At 39.6% G+C, this 21,430-nt stretch overlaps 1 protein-coding gene across 1 annotated transcript in view; it reads left to right on the plus strand.

Moving 5' to 3' along the window:
- The window catches only part of slc44a5a (solute carrier family 44 member 5a), a 111,451-nt gene that overhangs the window by 68,509 nt on the left and 21,512 nt on the right, over positions 1–21,430 (plus strand). The window contains exons 3-9 of the mRNA XM_051700986.1: positions 4,679–4,752; positions 17,158–17,242; positions 18,065–18,149; positions 18,308–18,436; positions 18,787–18,847; positions 19,333–19,456; positions 19,697–19,780. Of these exons, the coding sequence (XP_051556946.1) occupies positions 4,679–4,752; positions 17,158–17,242; positions 18,065–18,149; positions 18,308–18,436; positions 18,787–18,847; positions 19,333–19,456; positions 19,697–19,780 (642 nt within the window). The remainder of the gene's footprint in view (positions 1–4,678; positions 4,753–17,157; positions 17,243–18,064; positions 18,150–18,307; positions 18,437–18,786; positions 18,848–19,332; positions 19,457–19,696; positions 19,781–21,430) is intronic.

The raw sequence follows: 21,430 nt of genomic DNA on the forward strand, positions 1-21,430 counted from the left end.
AATAAAAATACATAAAAATAGTATTAATATTTAATATTTAATATTAATATTAAAAGCTTGAACTGGTCCATAATAGCTTGAATTAACTGTGTAACTTTTTAAAAAGTCGGGGGGGGGGGCATTACTGCTAAAGCAGACAGCAACTCTAAACAGCACCTATTTATTATTGATTGACTATTTTCAAAGCATTGACGAGCTGCTTAAAATACATTCTTTTACAGCATTTGTCCACCATTCACACCATTCACAACATTCAACCATGTACAATAAAATATTAGGACATTTTGGGCAGTGAAATATTTTGTTTATAATTGAATTATAGACTATAAAATAAATGTATTATTCTATGACAGAGTTTGTGTATGAAGCTAAACTTCATGTTATGAGATTAATTGAGTTGGTTTATTTTTTAATTTATTTAAAATTTTTATTTTATTTTATTTTTATTGTAAACCACCAAGTAACTTATGCACATCTTTTTTTTTTAGCCTACATCTCTGACACATTTGAAGGACAATTCTGTTAAATTTAGGACTCAAAATTATTATTATCCATGTTTTTGCAGTTAAAGAAGAGCTCAATTAAATTTTCTTTGGTTGGTATTTAAAGATTTCAGACTGATTGCAGACCAACGCGGCTGCCGCTGAAGCAATTATCAATTATTATTATTTTTTTTTAATCTTCTGCGGCAGCAGCTGCGAGATGCACATGGACACATCAGGGATTTAGGTACATGAGCAGCACGCAGAACTGCCCTGCACTGTGCGGTTCCCGCAAATTAACTATAAAATCATGTCCATGACGACATGGCCCTAATATTATCAGTGAGCTTTTCCAGTGTTTTTGGATGTAGCATTTGCAGTCAAATCATGAGACCTGACTTATTTGTATGTACTGTATTTTCCCAAATCAGTCAGCAGATAGAGAAAAAAGATTCAGAAAGAAATCTCAGTATAGACTATTATTTCTTTAGATAGGGATCATTTAAAATAAAACTAAATTAAATTGAATTGACAAATTGAAAATGAAGTAGAAATAAAAACTAAATTACATTTCTAAACATAAAAACCTTGGTTGTAATGACTAACACAGCTTTCACTTTCTTTAGTCTATGTTTGAGTGGAGGAGAAAAAGCAACAAATAATTGAAATGTCAACAGAATAAGAAGTGTGTTGAAGGACAGTTTTCTCTTCATACACCTAAAGCATATGCTTTCATTCTGAAACCAATTTGAAGTTTGTTCAGCAGGATACTAATCATAAAATATAAAGGTGTTTTTGTTACATAAATATTGACAAACTGTTTTTCTTATTTGTGAAGTTTAAAATAAGGTTAAAATATTGATGTTGAGTTTACGGTTACAATTTTTATTCAGATTCATGAACAGATTCATTCGGACTCGACTCGGACTTGGCCTGTTATGGACTCGATCTTTAGTCCGAGTTCAAAAGGGGCTGAATTGGACTCAAGACTCCGAAAAGTCCATAACAGGCCGAGTCCTAGTCAAGTCCGAATGAATCTGTTCATGAACTCGGACTGGATTGTTTAAAGACTCGGATTAAGGTGGACTCGAACCCAATACTAGTAATTTTTAATTTATGACAACATATTAAAACGAGAGTTATGAAAATGAAACCATTATAAATATGCACAAACCTATTCAATGATGTCCCTTTGATTTCTCTTAAGCAGGCCTTAGTGAACAACATCGAGTAGAGCGTTTAGTCCAAAAATGTGCACATTTAGAAAAATGTTTACGTCATAAAGAATTGTTATGTCCAATTTCCTCTAAATTATGCGATATGAAGCGCTGAACAGCTCTTACACTCTCATATAGTGTGAGTTCCATAAGAGACTATTTAGCAGAGACAGGTCATTCTAAAATGAATGGAAGAAATTGGAACGCCCAATGGTCAATGGAGTCAGTCACCTTTTAGATACAGACATCGCCTGTCAATCAACTTGAGAATGTACATGCTCATTAGCTAGACAAGCTGGGAAAATTGTGTTTTTATCGTAATCTGAGGTAAAGAAGTGCAATTTATGATACCAGTGTTGTCAGATTTTACTGCTTTTGATGATTATCAAAATATGTGATTTAAAATATGTTTTTGATCGTAATCTTGACCAACCATTTTGGAGATTTCAGTCTTTCCCCATTCAGGAAGATAAGATCTGCACTTGTGTGGCACTTTTTTACATAAAAAAAATAACTGCCCGAGAGCGTTCCAAAGATGTCCATCGAGTGGACTGCTTGCTAAAAAGACTTTCACTGCGTCCAAAACCGCGTACTGTCACAGTATGTACTATATTTAATGAAGGACGCACTTATCTGCCGGCAAAACAGTACGTCCTTTTAGGTATACATATGAGTAGTATGAATAGATTTCGGACATACTTCATCGGGGGACGTTGGCATCGAATCGTGACCCAAATATATGATGTAATAACAACAACCGTGAAAACTATTTGCTTTGGTTTTGTTAAACAAGCACAGTTTAAGCACAAGGAACAATTATCTTGGTATATATAGCACTTACAGTTGAGAAGAGGCACCCGCCTCGTGATTCACCGCCGTTCCTTTTAATCCAGTGTTTTGAACATGACATCGCCTCAGCTCCCGAGGGATTATGGGATCATTAAGTGTCCAGTCAATCCGCTCTTCAAAATCTCGCCAGAAATAGTAAATCATCCGGGTATTTCTCGCATACTGCTTCATGAATACTGTGGATTCGGACACACTACTCCTTTGGCATTCTGTTTTTGGCATACTATATAGTGGAGAAGTATGAATATTCGGATGCAGTGTTCGGTTTCTTTCACCCAGGAAACTAGAGTCGCACAAATTCTAAATATTGAAAGTTATTACATCATGCCTGCATCAGTGCTCACATGACAGGGACTTCCCTTTACCATACCATATTAGGATATTAGCCTCCATATAAAGCATACAAATCAAGTTTTGATTGATGAGACACTTCACAATCAAATAAATACGAAAATATACTGTTTTTCTATATTTTCCAAGCTGTCTTTGGTTATGGCAAACATAACAGAACAATGAGCTGCCACTGCAGAGCTGCACATATGTGATAAGAGCTGCATGCTTGATATTCTATAAATAATCTGCTTTCTGTCTCATTCTATGAATGGAGTTCACATGAGATCAGTAAAAGCAGCTGTTATAAACACTCGATTATGATTGGAAGATACTGTATATGCACTATAGATAATGTGAAATTTGTCATGTCTACCATTCTGCAATCATGGCGCTAAAGCTAATGGCTAATGTTATATGTGGCCATAATCATATGACATGTGCTGCATCTGAATAGCCATACTTCTCTACTACAGTATATAATATGCCAAAAACAGTATGCCAATGGAGTAGTATGCCCAAATCCTCTGTATTAATAAAACAGTATGCGAGAAATACCCGGATGGCCTACTATTTCCAGCGAGAAGTTCGGATCGACTTGACACTGTACTTTCCCATAATGCATCGTCAAAGAGACTTCACGCTCAAAATGCTGGCTTTAAAAAAATGGTGGAGAACCACTAGTCGGGCAGCTCTTTTCAGCTGTAAGTGTCATATACCGTATATAGCAAGACATTTGTTCCTTGTGCTTAAAAGGTGCTTGTTAAACAAAACCAGAGTAGATTATTTTTGCTGTTGTTGTTATTACGTCATATATTCAGGTCATGGGACAATGCCCACATTCCCAGATGAACTATGTCCGGAATCTATAAATACTACTCACCTGCATACCTAAAGTACGTACTGTTTTACCAACCGAGAAGTGCATCCTTCTTCACAAATAGCACATACTCTGACAGTATACGATTTCGGAAACAGCTATGGTCTTGGGAAATGTTTTATAAAACTCAGAGTTTTGAAATAGAACATTATCAAACTTGTGGCTTTAGCTGCATTGTGTTTCTATATATCAAGGTCAGTGTCATGCATTATTTCATTTAAAAAATTATATGTCGGAACACTTTAAAATAAGGTTTCATTTGTTAACATTATTGAACTACATTAGTTCCTAATAACTACATTAGTGTTCCTAATAAAGTTCTCAGTGAGTGTATATTGTTCATTGTTAGTTCATGATATCTAATGCATTTACAAATGTTAACAAATACAACCTTATTGTAAAGTGTTACCAAATATGTTATGGAAGTTGCTGATCACTTTACAATAAATTAAAGCTTTTCTAACTATTTGTTTTCATGACTGTTATTTGGTTGATTTGAAAATTATCACATTGTCTTTGTATAAACTGTTAAAAATTGACACTCAATTAACACAAGTTAAAAATCACCTGCTATAGAAACACAATTAGTGGTATTGTGATACTACTATCATGATACTTTAGCTGGTATAGTATTGTTCTGAAGTCCCCCTCAGTGTATACATTTACTGTAGATTTGCATTTGGCTGAGGCTTTTATCCAAAGTGATGTACAATGCATTCAAGATATACATTTTATCAGAATGTGTGTCCAGTATCCTTGTGAATTGAACCCATGACTTAACAAATTTCTCATTTAGGCTTCCAGTCTTTAAATTGACTATGTAAGGAAATTTAGTTTCATTCACAAATTTATGTGAAATTTCAACATCTTCAGATCTTGAAATGAGACTGTTCTTTTTTTGTGTGTGTTGTCTTTTTCAGAGGCTGCACGGATGTGTTGTGCTGTGTGCTCTTCATCATTGTCATCCTCGGGTACATTGCACTGGGGACTGTGGGTGAGTGCTACATCTGCTGTCGTCTAGAAAAAGAGTAATCATTTCTATGTATTGGGAGATAAATGGCATCAGACAAGCCAGTTTATCATAGTATCATAAGTCCTACCATTATAACAGAGGTCAGCAAACTTTGCACAATAATCTGTGCAATATGTGGTGGCTAATGTTTAGTCAGCTGGTCATTATTGCAAAATAACCGATCATGGCTGGATTTTTAAGGGTTAAGTCAGATACAAACAGCTCCTAAGGTAACAATTGCAGGCTACATACCACACAGTGCTGTATGTAATATAAAATTTTATTTGTCAATAAAACACAGACATTTATGTCATCATATTCATTTAGAATGAGATGAACATTCTGCCAGTTTGGGTTCTGCTGAACTACGGGACTATGGTTATGTACAGTAGATATAATCATAAAAAAGGTTGTTTAAATGCTAGCTGGTTGGCTTTAATGCTCTATACAGCGTGGTTATTTTAATTACTTTCTCTCTGAAAAAGATTAAAACACTTGCCTACAGGGTAAAAACTAACAGAAGCCTTGATCAGATGAGGCCTTTTCCACTAATTCTAACCTCCCCCCAAATTGGGTGTTGGGTTGATAAAAGACTCGAGAGAGAGAGAGAGAGAGCGAGCTGTTTCTGAAGAATATTTTTGAGAATGTAGAGCAAAGGCATGTGCATTTCTTGTCAACTCCTCTGATGTACGATTGTACATGAATATTTTATGATGTTCAACCCCACGAGTTGTTCATCCCTCTACTTCAAAGTGTGGCTAAAGTTTACGCTAATGCTAATACTACTTTCCGCATGTCTTACACTTGTAGCATAGAAACTGATGCAAGAATTGCCCCAGGGGTAGCTTTGTTCTGTTAGCGTATGCTTTTTTTGAAGGGCTGAAAGACCTTGGGTGTGAAATGGAGAAATGGCATTATTTTACCATAGATTGTCACATCAAATGGTTTTGCAGCTCATTCATATTACCTTACTGCAGGATACCCTTGGGAGATTTACTGATATTAAACATATTGTTAGGGATGGGCCACAATGGTCAACTAGTCATTCAACAGCCAACTAGTCAGTTAGTGAGTTTGACTAGTTTATTTACATTTAATCTTACATATGGTATATTCACTATATGGCCAAAAGTTTGTGGACACCCCCTTTTAATTATCATGTTTGGCTATTCCATATTATTGGCTATTCAGACCTGAACCCCACTTAACACCTTTGGTATAATTGGATGCCGATTTTGGGCCAGGATACATCACCCAACATCAGCAACTGTCCTCACTGGTGTTCTTGTGTTTGAATGGGAGCAAATCCATGCAGCTGTATTCCAACATCAAGTGAAAAGCTTGTCCAGAAGAGTAGACGATGTTATAGTGTCAAAGAGTGGGGTCAATACCATTTTTTTTATGAAATGTTCAACAAGCACATTTGAATGTTGGTGTCCATGTGTCCACAAACTTTTGTCCATGTAGTGTATTTTGTAGTTTTAATATTTATAGCAAGTGCAAGATACTTTTCAGTAATTAGCACGCTGACAGCGTGCTTTTCTTTAGTCTTTAGGCAATTTGCATGATAAAACCCTCTTGGAAAAATGATGTCTTTAAAAATACTGTATCTGCTTTTCGAGCATTGTGTTTTTAAGACAGGGTGTCAATTTAAAAAATTGTTCAAATGTGTCTTGAGACCCTTGCATTCTGTTTCACTCCTTTCAAGTGTTTTTGTTAAACGCAAGAATGTGTCTTATGTTAATGCTCTTTAAAAATTGTGTCCAACCTAATTGCCTTCACATGCTATCAGAATTATCATTTGCTACTTGGAAGTTGCACATGAACTGTGAACTAATTATGACTGGGAGACTCAGAGATAATTTTGATACACAAGTTTCTGAGTTGGGAAGAGCCATAAACTTACAACATGGAGGAAAGTACGGTTTCTGTAGTGCATTATAGGTTTTATTCATTTTTCTAAATGCAGCTACCTTGTTAGCACTTTTCGTTTCAGTCATGCACATTTATGTATATCAGTAATCATTTGATGCATATTGAACATTTTGTACATAGAGAAAATTGTATGGAATTGACCAAAATGTCATTATTGTCAGCAAGATAACATTTATTGGTGTAAAAATATGAGTTCCCCGAGAAATATACAAGAGTGAAACTGGTATTCAAATTATGGCATGTTAACAAATTATGATTTTAGAAGAATACCTCAGAATATCTCTCTGTAGGTCCTCACAATGCAAGTGAATGGTGTACAGAACTTTGAAGGTCCAAAATGCACATAAGGGCAGCATAAAATTAATCCATACGACTCCAGTGGTTAAATCCGAAGAAAGCGGTATGATTGGTGTTGGTGATAAACAGATCAATATTTAAGTCCTTTTTTTACTATAAATTCACTAAGAATGTGCATCACTAAAAACAAAAGAAGAAGAATGTGAAAGTGGAAGTGGAGATTTATAGTTAAAAACCACTTAAATATTGACCTGTTTCTCATCCATCATATTGCTTAAGAAAACATGGATTTTACCACTTGAGTCGAATGGATTACTTTTATGCTGCCTTTATGTTCGTTTTGGACCTTCAAAGTTCTGGCCACCATTTATTTGTATTGTATGGACCTATAGAGATGAGATATTCTTCTAAAAATCTTTGTTTGTGTTCAGCAGAAGAAAGAAAGTCATACACATCTGGGGTGGCATGAGGGTGAGCAAATAATAAGTGAATTCTAATTTTTGGGTGCACTGTCCCTTTAAAAAAAAAAGTGAAAAAGGGACAAGCCATTCAAATATTTTCCACTGATCTGACCAATTAATCAGCTAGTTGTTCAGGCAACCCATTGACTAGCTGATTTTGAAAGTCATTGTACATCCAGGCTCTTGTTGCTGCTGACCACACTGACACATGCCCTCACATCAAATGCTGATCCCTTTTGATGCAAAAGTGATAAGCAAGGCAGTGGCATGGAGAACCAGAACAATTTGTTTGAAAACCTAGCATGGTCTTCCAGTGAAAGGGGAAATCAAATTCACTTTGAAGGCTTGCTGTGGATGTACTGTAGGGCGCGGTAACACCAGAGATGAGATAACCACAGTGGCATGATTTTTAAAGCCATTCTGTCTCTCTGTCAGCTATATTATAGAGCATGACCATAACAATGCTCAAAATCAATGCCTTTACAGTACCTGCTTAGAATGTGAACACAGATCCTGCCTCACAGCCACTGGACTACACAATCTGCAAAGTACTCACTCACTCAGATCCCTTCGTGAACCATATCCTGCATAGCATCACCTCCTATTTGTAGCTTGGTGGTCTTGATTCATTTTGCAGTATATGTTCATTCTTTTCCAATACAGGGGTCTATGCAGCTAACGGAGTGTGAAGACACTAATGGGGTAGTGATGATGGCATTACTTCTTATTGCCCCTGGCAGAGGAATGATGTCACCCTGTCAAAGACACCCCCCCCCCCCCCCCAAACACACACACACACACACACACACCCCCCACACCTCCCAAAAAAACACTCCAATCTCCCTTCCTCCAGGCAGAAAGATGAAATCACCAATGAAATCATCCTCTAGACACACTGTCTCGCTGTAGTCTCGCTGACAGTCATATTTGGCACTCTGGTAGGCACAGAAAACAGATAGATGCTTATTTTAGTTCCTGCATTGTGATGTATATTGGAATATATACAGATTCATTTGAAAATATTCACTACATTGCTTTATACATAATTTGTTGCATTTTGCTAGTAGTATTGCTAATAGTGTTGTTTCACATGCAGACATTTGTACATTTTTATGAGGCCAGATTTAAAGTTGTTATTGCAATTTTAATCTGGCATTAGAGCAGGGCACTGTAGTGTGAACTAATTTCACAGCTCTGTGAAATGCAGCTCTAATAGCCTTTGCACAGCAGTTAATTCACACAGAGCTGTTGCATGCAGAGTTTTTAAAGTAATTTTTTAGTTTCATTCAGAACTATTTTCAGAAATATCTTTTTGACTTTAAAGACTTTTTCCTGTTCCAGGCATAATACGACTAGACAGCTATAAATAAGCAATTCGTAGGTTACTTGTATCAGAACTATAAACACTGTGCCTCTGTAGCACTAGGTCTTGGTGTGGTGTTGTTGTGCGTTCATACCTCAAAACCACACATATATTCTCATCCACACAACTGAAGCTGTCTATGCATCGTATTATTCATTCCATAATAAATATTTGGATTCTAAACTTCACTCTGGAGTAGCTGCAGTTCTTTCTGGCCAGTTGATGTACCACGATCCATCTACACACAAAACATCTCACAAATTGGTCCTTCGAGCTGGATTAGGGACATCAGCTGCACTATGGCTACATCCAGATTTTTCTACGAGGGAGAACAACTCGTCCAAGTCGTACCCGGCGGGTGCCCACTTACTTGGAAGATTATGTGCTTGATTATCCACATCCACGGCATGGTCATCCTTCACCAGCAGATGGCGCTCAAGGAATATCTCATGCAAGCCAGGATCCGTATAGGGCCTATATTACTCCTGCTCCCAGGGACAGAGACTTTGAAAGTGAAAAGCTGCATCACTTAGAGGCCCAGTGGAGAAATTTACGCAGTGAGATGAGAGAGCTTCAAATCAGAATGAACAGTGCTAGACAGGCATCTTTTGCATCTAGATCTCCTGCTTACGGACACTACCAGAGTCTTCCTCACATTGAACTCAGTAAGACTGGATTAGAACCCTCTGTGACTGTAGTATAGTCCCCACAAAATGAGGAAACACTTTACCACAAGCCTTCTACGCAGCAGTGGCCGCAACCAAGCATGCAGCCAGCTAATATAGCTTGTGTATCTTCCCTGCCAGGGCCACAACCTCAGAGACCATTTGCTGAACTCTGACGGTCAGACTCATGGCCCCCCACAGCTGCTCAGCCTGTTCAGCCTGCCTGTCCTCAGGTACAGCCACAGCATCAGCCAACTCCAGTGCAGCCTGCACCAGCTCGTATGCAGCCACCACATCAATCAGCTGCTGTACAGCCGCACCTTCTTATGTGTAACCCCAACGTCAGTTAGTTGCTGTACAATCTGTGCCAGCCTCACTGCAGCCACAGTACCAGCAGACGGTGCCAGCTCCAGTTCAGCCTGTACCAGTGCAAACAGCGATGCATCCTCAACGCCCTTATCAACCACTACCTCTGCCTACACCTCCTTGGCCTGGACCACAACAACAGTATTATTATCCCATCAATCCTGTGACACCTGGACTGATGGAAATGGCCATTGCGTCCTCCTATGGGATACACAAACCTAAGCTGGCAGTCTTCACCTCAGGGAAAGAGAGTGATTTCCTTATGCTCAAGAAAGGACTGGACAGCATCCTTGGCCCACACAGATCTCTGACAGAAGACTATAAATATCAAGTACTCTTGGATCATCTACATCTACCCGCTGCTTACCAGGTAGCTAAGAGGTATGTCAACAGCCCATTTCCCTACACCAGTGCCATGCAGGCTCTCAAACAGAGATACGGTCAACCAAGACAGTTAATTCAGAGTGAGCTGAGAGCTATCCTTAATGCACCAGCTATTCGACCAGGTGATGCGCAGGGATTTGAGGACTTTGCGGCAGCTGTTAACACACTGGTGGGCATGTTGAACACGATGGACAGGCCCTCTAGATACGAACTGCAATGTGGCTCCCACGTTGACACTCTACTGACCAAACTGCCTGTCAGTTATAGAGACTCATTCATAGAATACTGTCTCAACCAGCACATCATTGTGAGCGGCAGTTCCAGGATTTACACATTGCCAGAATTTGCTGAATGGCTGGAAAGAAAGGCTCAGGCCATTCAAAAATCCCAACGTGTAACCGGGTCAGTTCATGCAGAGCCTCTTCAACGAGAGCAGAAACCCTTTACTTACTCTAAAGCCAGGGCAGCCACAATTCTCACATGCAGTGAACAACCTAAAGCCTTCAATTTGCCTTCCAGCTCCCTCACAGACACTAAAATGGCAGCTACAGCTAAAAAGCGGGATCGCTTTAAGCCATTTTGTCCCTAATGCAACAACCATGAGCATTATCTCAATGCTTGTGCAGCATTTGTTGAACCACACTCAAAGAGGAAGCTGGATTAAAGAGCACAATAAATGCTGGAGGTGTGGACGACGTCACAAACAAGACAGCTACATGCTCAAGAAAACTTGCTCTACCTATGGAGGACTTGAAGTTGCAGTTACTGCAGAAAACCAAAGCATACTCATAGTGAGCACAACCACTTCTCAGGTTTACTTGGATCAGGCCAGTCATTCACTCAGAGTGATGCTGAAAGTTGTCCCGGTAAGACTCTGCAGTGGTAAAACATTCAAGAACACACATATGGTGTTAGATGATGGTTCTGAAAGAACAATCATCCTGCCAGCAGCAGTCAATCATCTGGGCTTGAAAGGATCTGAGGAAACTTTGACTTTCAGAACAATAAGACAAGACCTTGTTTAGCTAAGAGTATACACAGTCTCCTTTGAGGTTTCTGCCCTATCACACCCAAATGTAAAACATCAAATTCAAAGGGCATTCACAGCTGAAGAGCTCAAACTTGCTGAGCAGTCTTGCCCTGTGGACTCACTAAGAAGAAGATATGGACACTTAAGGAACATCCCATTGAAAGGTTTCACTAAAGTGCAGCCTTTGCTACTCAGATGATCAGCTTATCCACAGCTGATCACACCAAACTGCCCAATCCGTATGGGTCCGCTTGGTAGCCCTATAGTGGTACACACACTGCTTGGCTGGACAGTTCAAGGGCCAACAACCTTTCTCCAGCAACCCTCAAACATAAGCTCATGCCTCCACACCACATTCCTTTCTCCTACGCAAGAGTTATGTCAACATGTTGAACAGTTGTGGCTGCTTGACATACTGCCACTGAGAAATGAGAAAGAAGTAGTCCGCTCCAGACAAGACAAAGCTGCACTTGCCATGTTGGAGGAGAAAACAGTACGTGTTACAGTTGATGGTGCAACCCGCTATGCTACCCCACTACTTCATAAGCGAGACCCGGCTAAACTCCAGGCACCACCCAACGCTGTCATGGCTCTTTTAAGAGCTACAGAACATCGCCTCATTAATAATCCTGACCTGGCAAATGTGTATAACAAAGAGATACACCAGCTTGAGGAGGCAGGTTATGCAGTACGAATAACCAGTGTAGAAGCAGCCAATTACAGTGATTCATGGTACGTTCCGCACCACATTGTGCTCCACAATGACAAAGCCCGGGTGGTCTTTAATTGCTCTTTCACCTATAAGCAAATGAGCCTAAACGATAATCTACTGCCTGGTACCACCTTAAGTCCACCACTGTTGGGAGTCCTACTCAGGTTCAGAGAGCATGCCGTTGCCATAAGTGAAGACATACAAGCCATGTTTCATCAGATCAGACTGCTACCTGAAGACCAGCCACTGCTCCGCTTTCTCTGGAGAGACATGGAAAGAGATCGCACCCCAGACATCTATGAATGGCAAGTGTTACCATTGGGGACCACCTGTAGTCCATGCTGCGCTACATATGCCCTCCAGAGACAACAGTGAGGGCAATGAAGATGTAGTTGAGTCCGTCCAGCAGTCTTTCTATGTGGATAATTGCTTACAGTCCCTTCAATCTCAGCATCAGGCTAAGCAGCTCATCGATAAAATGAGAGTATTGTTGGTGACTGGTGGCTTTGACATAAGGCAGTGTGCTAACAATGTTCACGATGTGAACTGTTCCCAGGACACTTTAGGCTATAAGCACAGGCCTGTGTCAACAATTGGGGAAACCTCAATGAGAAATGCCTATCGCATCCTGGCAAGCCAGTATGACCCACTCGGATACATCATCCATTTCACCACAAGGGCCAAAATCATGGTGCAAACACTATGGAAGAGGGTTGGAGGTTGGGATGAACCTCTACCAGCTGACCTCTTCTCAGAATGGCATGCTTGGGAAGAAGAGCTTCCTAACCTACAGATAATAACACTGCCTAGGTGTTACACACCAGCAGGCAACAATATCTCCTCCATTATCAATATGCATGTCTTCTGTGATGCCTCGGAGAAGGCATATGGCTCTGTAGCTAATTTACGGGTGGAAACGGGTGATGACATCCAAGTTGCATTCATCATGGCGAGGTCAGGGGTGGCACCCAAAAAGCAACTCTCCATGCCATGCCTTGAACTCTGTGCAGCATTGTCTGGAGCTGAGCTTGCCAAAACACTGAACCCTGAACTTACACTTAACCTCAGACAGACAATCATGTTGTTAGAGTCAACAACCGTATTACACTGGATACAGTCTGAGTCATGCAACTAAAAAGTGTTCATTGACATGCTAATCGCAGAGATTCAAGACCTCATTGGATATGAGAACTGGAAATACGTGGACTCAGATAACAACCCTGCCGATGATATAACCCGGGGTAAGACCCTCATAGATCTGTCCCACACCTGCAGATGGAATCAAGGTCTAGAATTTCTGCACCAATCTCCAGACCACTGGCCAATCCACCCTTCAGTGCCAATTGAAGTTTCAGAAGAACTCCGTAAATCCTAATTTTGCGGTAATGTCTCAATCAGTCACACCTCTTTACCTAATGTAGATGACTGCAAATCATGAGACGACCTCATCATGACCACATATCAGTCTCTGCATGGGGCGACAGAGCCCCCTATGTCTGCCACAGAACGCATAGAGACTGAAGTGGTTGTACTCAGACGTGCACAGACTGAAAGTTTTCCCGATGAAGTGCATGTCCTTAAAGCCAATAAATCTGTGCATTCAAACAGTCAATTATGTTCCCTTGCTCCAACTTTGGATCCTCACCTTAATCTGATTAGAGTAGGTAGTAGATTACGCAAAGCTGCAACACTACCAGATGATGCATTTCACCCTATTGTGTTGGCACCAGAACACCCCATAACAAAACTGTTAATCCAAGACTTCAATAACCACCTGATGTATGCAGGACCAGAGAGAGTCTTTGCAGAGTTAAGACGAACCTACTGGATTCTCCGAGGGTGTCAGTCCGTCAAGGGACACCAGGGACAATGTGTTACATGCAGGAAATGGCGCGGCAAACCTGTTGTACCCAAAATGGCAGACCTGCCGGCTGCCCATCTGAGGATTAACCAGCCTCTATTCTGGTCAACAGGGGTGGACTGTTTTGGTCCCTACATTGTCAAAATTGGTAGACGGCAAGAAAAGAGATGGGGCATAATATTTAAATGTTTCACTACAAGATGAGTATATCTCGACTTGTTATGCAGCATGGATGCCGATTCCTTTTTATTAGCCCTCAGATGCTTCATAGCAAGGAGAGGAAATCCCTTTGAGCTCATCTGCTACAGAGGCACCAGTTTTTGGGGGAGAGCGTGAGCTCTCTGCAGCCTTTGCCAAAATGGAACCATCCCTCCAAGAGCAACTAGCCAAACAAAAAATTTCCTTTCAATTCAGTCCACCTCATGTACCGCACTTCGGTGGAGTATGGGAGAGGGAAAATAAATCTGTTAAGTCTTCGCTTCAAGTTGTTCTGCAGGATCACACTGTCCCAGAGGAGGTCCTCATCACAGTGTTGACTGAAGTGGAAGGCATCTTAAATTCAAAACCCCTGGGTTACGTTTCATCTGATATAGCAGATCCGGACCCTATTACCCCCAATTTGATGCTTATGGGGCGGCGGGTTGCCTCCTTACCTCAGACTGTTTATGGACCCAGCAACCTACTTGGCCAAGTGATCGCTGACCACTTCTGGACTCAGTTCCTCAGAAACTACCTACCCAGTCTTCAGCTTCGACAGAAGTGGCAGAACATCACACAAAACCTAGCTGTTGACCAGGTTGTATTGATTGTGGACTCTCAACTTCCTAGAGCCCAATGGCCTGTCGGTAGGGTAACCAGAGTCCTGCCAAGTGACGACAGTGCAATTAGAGCTGCTGAAGTAGACATCAAGAGCAATACATGTGTCAGCCCTGTTGCTAAACTCATTTTCAGGTGTTACCTGAAATGCCTAAAGATTAGTTTGTAGCACCAGTAGTTGAGCTGGGGCATTTTGTGGACTTACAAATTCCCTGCTCCATGCATGCGTGAGTCAAACATGTTCAAACTAGTTTGGAGCATGCACGAAAGTTTCAGTTCGGGAGCTTCTCTGTAACGAAGTTATACGGAATCTCCTGGCTTTTGTTTATCCTTTAAAAGGATCTGTTTTTCTTGGTGTGGTGTTGTTGTGCATTCATACCTCAGAACCACACATATATCCTCATCCACACAACTGAAGCTGTCTATGCATCGTATTATTCTTTCCATAATAAATATTTGGATTCTAAACTTCACTCTGGAGTAGCTGCAGTTCTTTCTGACAGAAGAATTAGGCCAGTTGATGTACCACGATCCATCTATGCTCAAAACATCTCACGATCATGAAATTGTGTGGAATCTTAAATATATCTTATATTATTTCATACATTTTACTAAATCACACAGAGGGGTAATCACCAGCACGCAAGCAATAACAAGAGAGGAGCAGTCTATTTTATTTATATGAAGTTTTTCACACCTGCATTCCAATCTGCATCTTGATGTAATCCTTCCTCATGATCACACAGCGTGTTTTCATGGGTTGAATGGGAGGCTAAACACTATTAAAGTGTGATGAGACTGCAGTATACCCAACAGACTCGTGCAGCGCATGCAAGCCATTCGCGCATTACAAGCCAATTATTTAGCCCTTTTTGGCGAATCGCACCTGCAAAATCCTAAAACTTTATTTCCAGGTTTAATTTATATTTTGTATAATTTATATTTTGCCAAGTTTGTTTTTTGAATCCCAAGATGTTGGTTTATGTTTTCTCTTTTAATCATTTTCATGTAATTTTGAGTGTAACCATGGTTTAAGGAGGGTGTACCTGTATGCTGGGTTGGAAATCTCAAGGATTAATAATGGTGTTTTCCTTATTACATCACATGTTGTTGTGAAAGCAAAAAGAAACAAATGAAACACGGAATGTAGGATGTCATCCGTGCAGCCTGACCGAAGCAAAGCGGGCGATGTGCTGCCGGCTCGTGATGCGTGAATGGCTTGCTTATTCTACACATTATGCACAGCCATTGACCAGGAAAACAAAAATGGCACTCCATGTCAAAAAGGTTGCCGACCCCTACTCTAGGCTGTCAGTAAAGGGTTAGACTTTTGACATACGGAGTTATGTGACCAAACAACATGCCACAGATCACAGCGGAGTTTGTCTTTGGGAGAAATGCCAAAAAAATTACATCAATTACACCGATCAGCCACAACAATAAAACCACCTGCCTAATATTGTGCCCCTCGTACCACCAAAACAGCGCCAACCCACATGTCAGAATAGCATTCAGAGATGATATTCTTCTCACCACAATTGTACAGAGCGGTTATCTGAGTTACCGTAGACTTTTTCAGTTCGAACCAGTCTGGCCATTCTCTGTTGACCTCTCTCATCAACAAGGCGTTTCCATCCGCAGAAGTGCCACACACTAGATGTTTTTTAGTTTTTGGCACCATTCTGAGTAAATTCTACAGACAGTTGTGCGTGAAAAAAACTCAAACCAGCAGGTCTGGCACCAACAATCTTCCATGCGATTATCTAATTAGCCAATCGTGTAGCAGCAGTGGAGTGCATAAAATAATGCAGTTACAGGTAAGGAGCTTCAGTTAATGTCACATCAACCATCAGAATGGGGAAAAAATTTGATCTCAGTGATTTAGATCGTGGCATGATTGTTGGTGCCAGATGGGCTGGTTTGAGTATTTCTGTAACTGCTGATCTCCTGGGATTTTCACACACAACAGTCTCTAGAATTTTCTCCGAATGGTGTCAAAAACAAAAAACATCCATTGAGGGGCAGTTCTGTGGATGGAAATGCCTTGTTGATGAGAGAGGTCAACAGAGAACTGTTGCTCACTGGATGTTTTTTGTTATAAACAATTTGATTTGATTTTTAAAAAATCTGACTTTCTATAGCTTGGTATTATTTAAAATTTCACAACTTTCACAACATAACATAGTCCACATATGAGGACATACATTTTTAAGAAAACTATTTGCTCTAAAATATTTATTTATTTATTTTTGCATGTTTATTAGGTGATACTAGTTACAAATCAAAAAGGGAAATGGAAAATTCACACAACAGTCGCACTTGGGTCTCATAGTAGGGAATTAGGCACATTCGGATGTGGGGTTGGTCAAAAAGTAATTGATTTCACACAGCATGACCATTTGAAGACTAAGTGATTTGCAAACTAATTTGCAAACGTTTGTCCAGCTAAAATAGTGGTGGTTGATTAAATTATAATCTTGTGTTATCTTTGCTATAGCATGGATTCATGGGGACCCAAGGAAAGTAATATATCCCACGGACAGCACGGGTCAGTTCTGTGGGCAGAAGGGGACACCTAATGCGTAAGTGCCAGAAACTTCACCCTACATAAGCTTGGGTGTGAGGAACCAACAAACACCTCAGCCAATAAAAACAGATTTCACCAGCCACTCCCACTTTTTTTCTTCATAATCAGTACATTCGGATTATTAATCTTAATTCTATCTCTCATTCGTATCCTCTACAGCAAAGACACACACGTAATGTATATATATGGTATTATGCCTTTCAAAAACCTACATCATATGCTTTTGTGCTGAATTCCCTTTTGTAAAGTTTTGTGCTGATTGGCACTATATAACCTTGGGGAAAATAAAGAATTGCTCATTAGCAGAGCTGGGACACAGTGAGAGTGTTTGTTATGCACGGCCAAGGAGGCAGAGATGTTTACTTTGTGGAGGATTGGAAGCTTTTGGATCTGTGCAGTTCATAATTAGGAGATTGGTTTAGGGGATTATGGGTAGGGGCCCTTAATGGTGTCTCCTGTCCAGATATAATTACTGAACGCTGAGGTTTTATTACTATAATTAAAAGGTGTGTGTGCTTTCGCTTTGCTATTAATTACACTCAGCGTTTCAGTTAATCAGCAGATCAGAGAATGCTGATCATATGGTGTTGAATTAGGGTTATATGTTGTGATTCACAAAGTGATACTGAAAGGTAAACATTGCAACTGAATGAAAGCACCTTAAAACGTTGCGTTTCACCACCCTATATGCTGTATGAGTCTAACTGAATAGCTCCACTGACACCTACTGACAAAATATGAAAATGTTATCCTGCTGTGAGACTGATAATCTTTGTGGTTCACAGGTTGATTCATGTGTTAATATTTTCCTCTATAGAAAGAAAGTCATATTATTTTACTTCAACATACTGAAATGTGCCAGTCCTGCTGTGATGATTAACCTCCAGTGCCCAACTACTCAGGTAATACAGCTGTTTTGGGCAAGAATTATGAGGATTATTGACTGATGGATCACAAATACTGTTTATCACTCATTTTGCCCCTGCTGAACAGGTTTGTTGTCTCAACAACTGACCAAGGACCATAAACTGTTGTGCTATGTTTATTCCACCATCTCTAGATGTGTGTTTCCAAGTGCCCGGATCGATTTGCCACCTACACAGATATGCAGCTCCTTTATAGATTCAACAAGAGCCACTGGGAGTACTATAAGCAGTTCTGCAAGCCAGGCTTCAATAACCCCAAAAAGGTAAACCACACAGGAAGAATTGTTGCAAAATTCAATAAATGCACAATGCCGATTAAAGTTAAAGAACTGAAACAAGAGTTTTAGAGAACTTCTCTTCAGTATAAATTACTCTTTGCAAGTTTTGCAAATGTAATAGTTGTTTTGGTTATACTATATGAAAGAATATTTCAGTTGATTCTCCTGGACAGCAATGAATCTGCAGTGGTATTACCCTTGTCATGTTTTAATGTGCATTCCCATATATATAGCTGTACAGTATATATAATGTGGACTTAAGTGGCAAAAACAGCTTTGAAAGAGTCATATGTTGTCATACAGTGGAGTTGTTTAGAGAGCGTTTCTAATTTCAGCCCGTGGCACAAGTGCTGCGAGATGAGGACTGTCCATCAATGATAGTGCCTAGCCGACCATGTAAGTGCAGTGTTTGTGTTTCTGCTTCTTTTACTAAATAAATATTCATTAGTCATCCCTTTGCTTGACTCTTGTTTTCAAGTCATTGCTTTCTTGTCAGTTCCTGTCAGTATTTTTCAGTTTATAAATGGCAGGTTACATTTTGTACTGCTGAAGTGTAGCTAATTTAGGTATTTTGCACTGAATTGAATGGAAAACCTGGAAATATCAGGGAATTTTAAAATTATGATTTCCAGACCTGGATAATCATGGAAATATCTATAGTGAATATAATGTAAATGTGTCTAGTAATCTATATATGATTTGTGAAAACCCAAAATCCAATAACCAGAAACAATTTTACAAGTCATGCAAACTCATTGGTTAAAACGTGTGGTACCCCGATTGGAAATTAGTTGCTGTTTAACTAATATAGCATCAGATACATCTGATAAATTATTATTTTTCCGTTGGTCATTCATTTTTTTTCCCCATTTACATGGCAGTTTTACAGCGCTGCTTCCCAGACTTCACCACCAGAAATGGCACACTAACAGTTGCTAACAAAACTGCTTTCAAAGATGCCCTGGATACAGCCAGAACTGTGACTGAACTTAGAGATGCAGCCAAGTATGTATACCATAAACACACAACACTTATCTCACACATTTTAGACAATGGACTGTCACCTATCACCAGATAGTTTTTAATCAAACAAAATGCTCCAGAAGTAATTTGAACAAGAAGAAAGCTCTGTCAAAAATCTTGCATACAGAACTAGTGAAAATGTGTGATTCTTCCTCATATATACAGTAGGCAGGCTCTATTTGTAAAACACTTGAGCACATTCACATTTTTTCCCCCCTGCAGTGGTATTACAGGAATCCTGGAGGCCAAAGAAGTGGGAATGAAGATCGTAGAGGATTATGCCAGCTCTTGGTACTGGATAGTTATGTAAGCACTCATTTACCTGGAGACATACTGTATTATGCAATGACTGTGTTGAACAGGTGAACTGCATTATGTATGTATAGAAATATAATCAATTCAAGATGCACACTGATCTTCATCTACCCCTTAAGGTTTACCTTGACATTTTATTCGTAAATATTTTATATATTTGGGGGGGTCTCCTAAGCAACCAGATTGGCCCAGTTGCTAGGGAGGGTAGAGTCACGTGGGGTAACCTCCTCGTGGTCACTATAATGTGGTTCGTTCTTGGTGGGGCGCGTGGTGAGTTGAGCGTGGTTGTCGCGGTGAATGGCGTGAAGCCTCCACATGTGCTATGTCTCCGTGGCAATGCACTCAACAAGCCACGTGATAAGATGCAAGGGTTGATGGTCTCAGACGCAGAGGCAGCTGGGATTTGTCCTCCGCCACCCGGACTGAGGCGAATCACTACGCGACCACAAGGACTTAAAAGCACATTGGGAATTGGGTATTCCAAATTGGGAGAAAAAGGGGAAAAATCCCAAAACAAATTAATTTATTTATTTATTTTATATATTCTATATTTGCATACTCTCCACATACTATAAACCTTAAACGAAAATATCCTTTGCTGCTTACTTGTATGTGGAACAAACAAAATTAACATTTTAATGTAAATAAATGGCATCAAAAGTGAATGTAGTTGACCAGAATTTTTATTGCATTCAGTATGCTAAAATAGCTCAAATATTTAAAGATATGACCCTTTGCCCATCAATTTTAATCAAACAATTTGGTTTAATCAACATAAGTCTTTAGAAAACAAGCCATCTCACCAATATTTTGAAATGAATTTAAATGTGCACATAGTATTTTTTGTTAATGTCATCTTGGACTTACAGTGCATTCACGTCATGTCGGAATTACCGTAATTACAATATTCTGACTTGTAAAAAGATGAACATGTAATTACTAGAGGTCGACTAATAGTGTATTTTGCCGAAACGATAACTAAGATGGTGGAAAATGCCGGTAACTGCTTAATTGGCCAACAGTTTTTGAAAAATCGATTTTAAAAAAATGTCATAGTCTTTCCTTACTGTGACAGGCACAGACATTGAGGCTGCAAAAGTCCAAAATGTGTCTAATCTCAGATGCGCGTTTGTTGTGCAACCAAATTCCCAGTAATAACCAAAAAAAATTAAGATTTGGTGCATAACGTTGGACTTGTAATTATAAACAAGCCCGCAATACACCAGGGATTCTTATTTTGAAATGTCTGTGCTTCCAGCTCACACAAACACACAAGGAGAAAAAAACATGCACTCTTACAATCATCTACATTTACAATGTATCACAATAGAATCACTATAAAGTAAACATTATCATATGGGCTAATAAATACTGTATGAACAGAAAATCATTAACAGTAGATTATCATTCATCAAGAGTAGATCATCAGCAATCGCTTTCAATTGTCATGTCTTTTTTTTAAAGAAAATATCACATTTATCATGAATTAGTCAATAAACAGTGACATTGATAGAGCTCCATTACAATTCTCTGTATGTAAATATTCACCAAATTAAGCTTTTTGTAGCCTAAATATTCACCAGATGAAAGAAAAAAACTGTCTGCGTCAGTTTTTGCAGATATCTGATAGTTCCACAAAGC

Source organism: Myxocyprinus asiaticus, chromosome 6, assembly GCF_019703515.2.
Source record: "Myxocyprinus asiaticus isolate MX2 ecotype Aquarium Trade chromosome 6, UBuf_Myxa_2, whole genome shotgun sequence".
In the NCBI taxonomy this organism is placed as follows: domain Eukaryota; kingdom Metazoa; phylum Chordata; class Actinopteri; order Cypriniformes; family Catostomidae; genus Myxocyprinus; species Myxocyprinus asiaticus.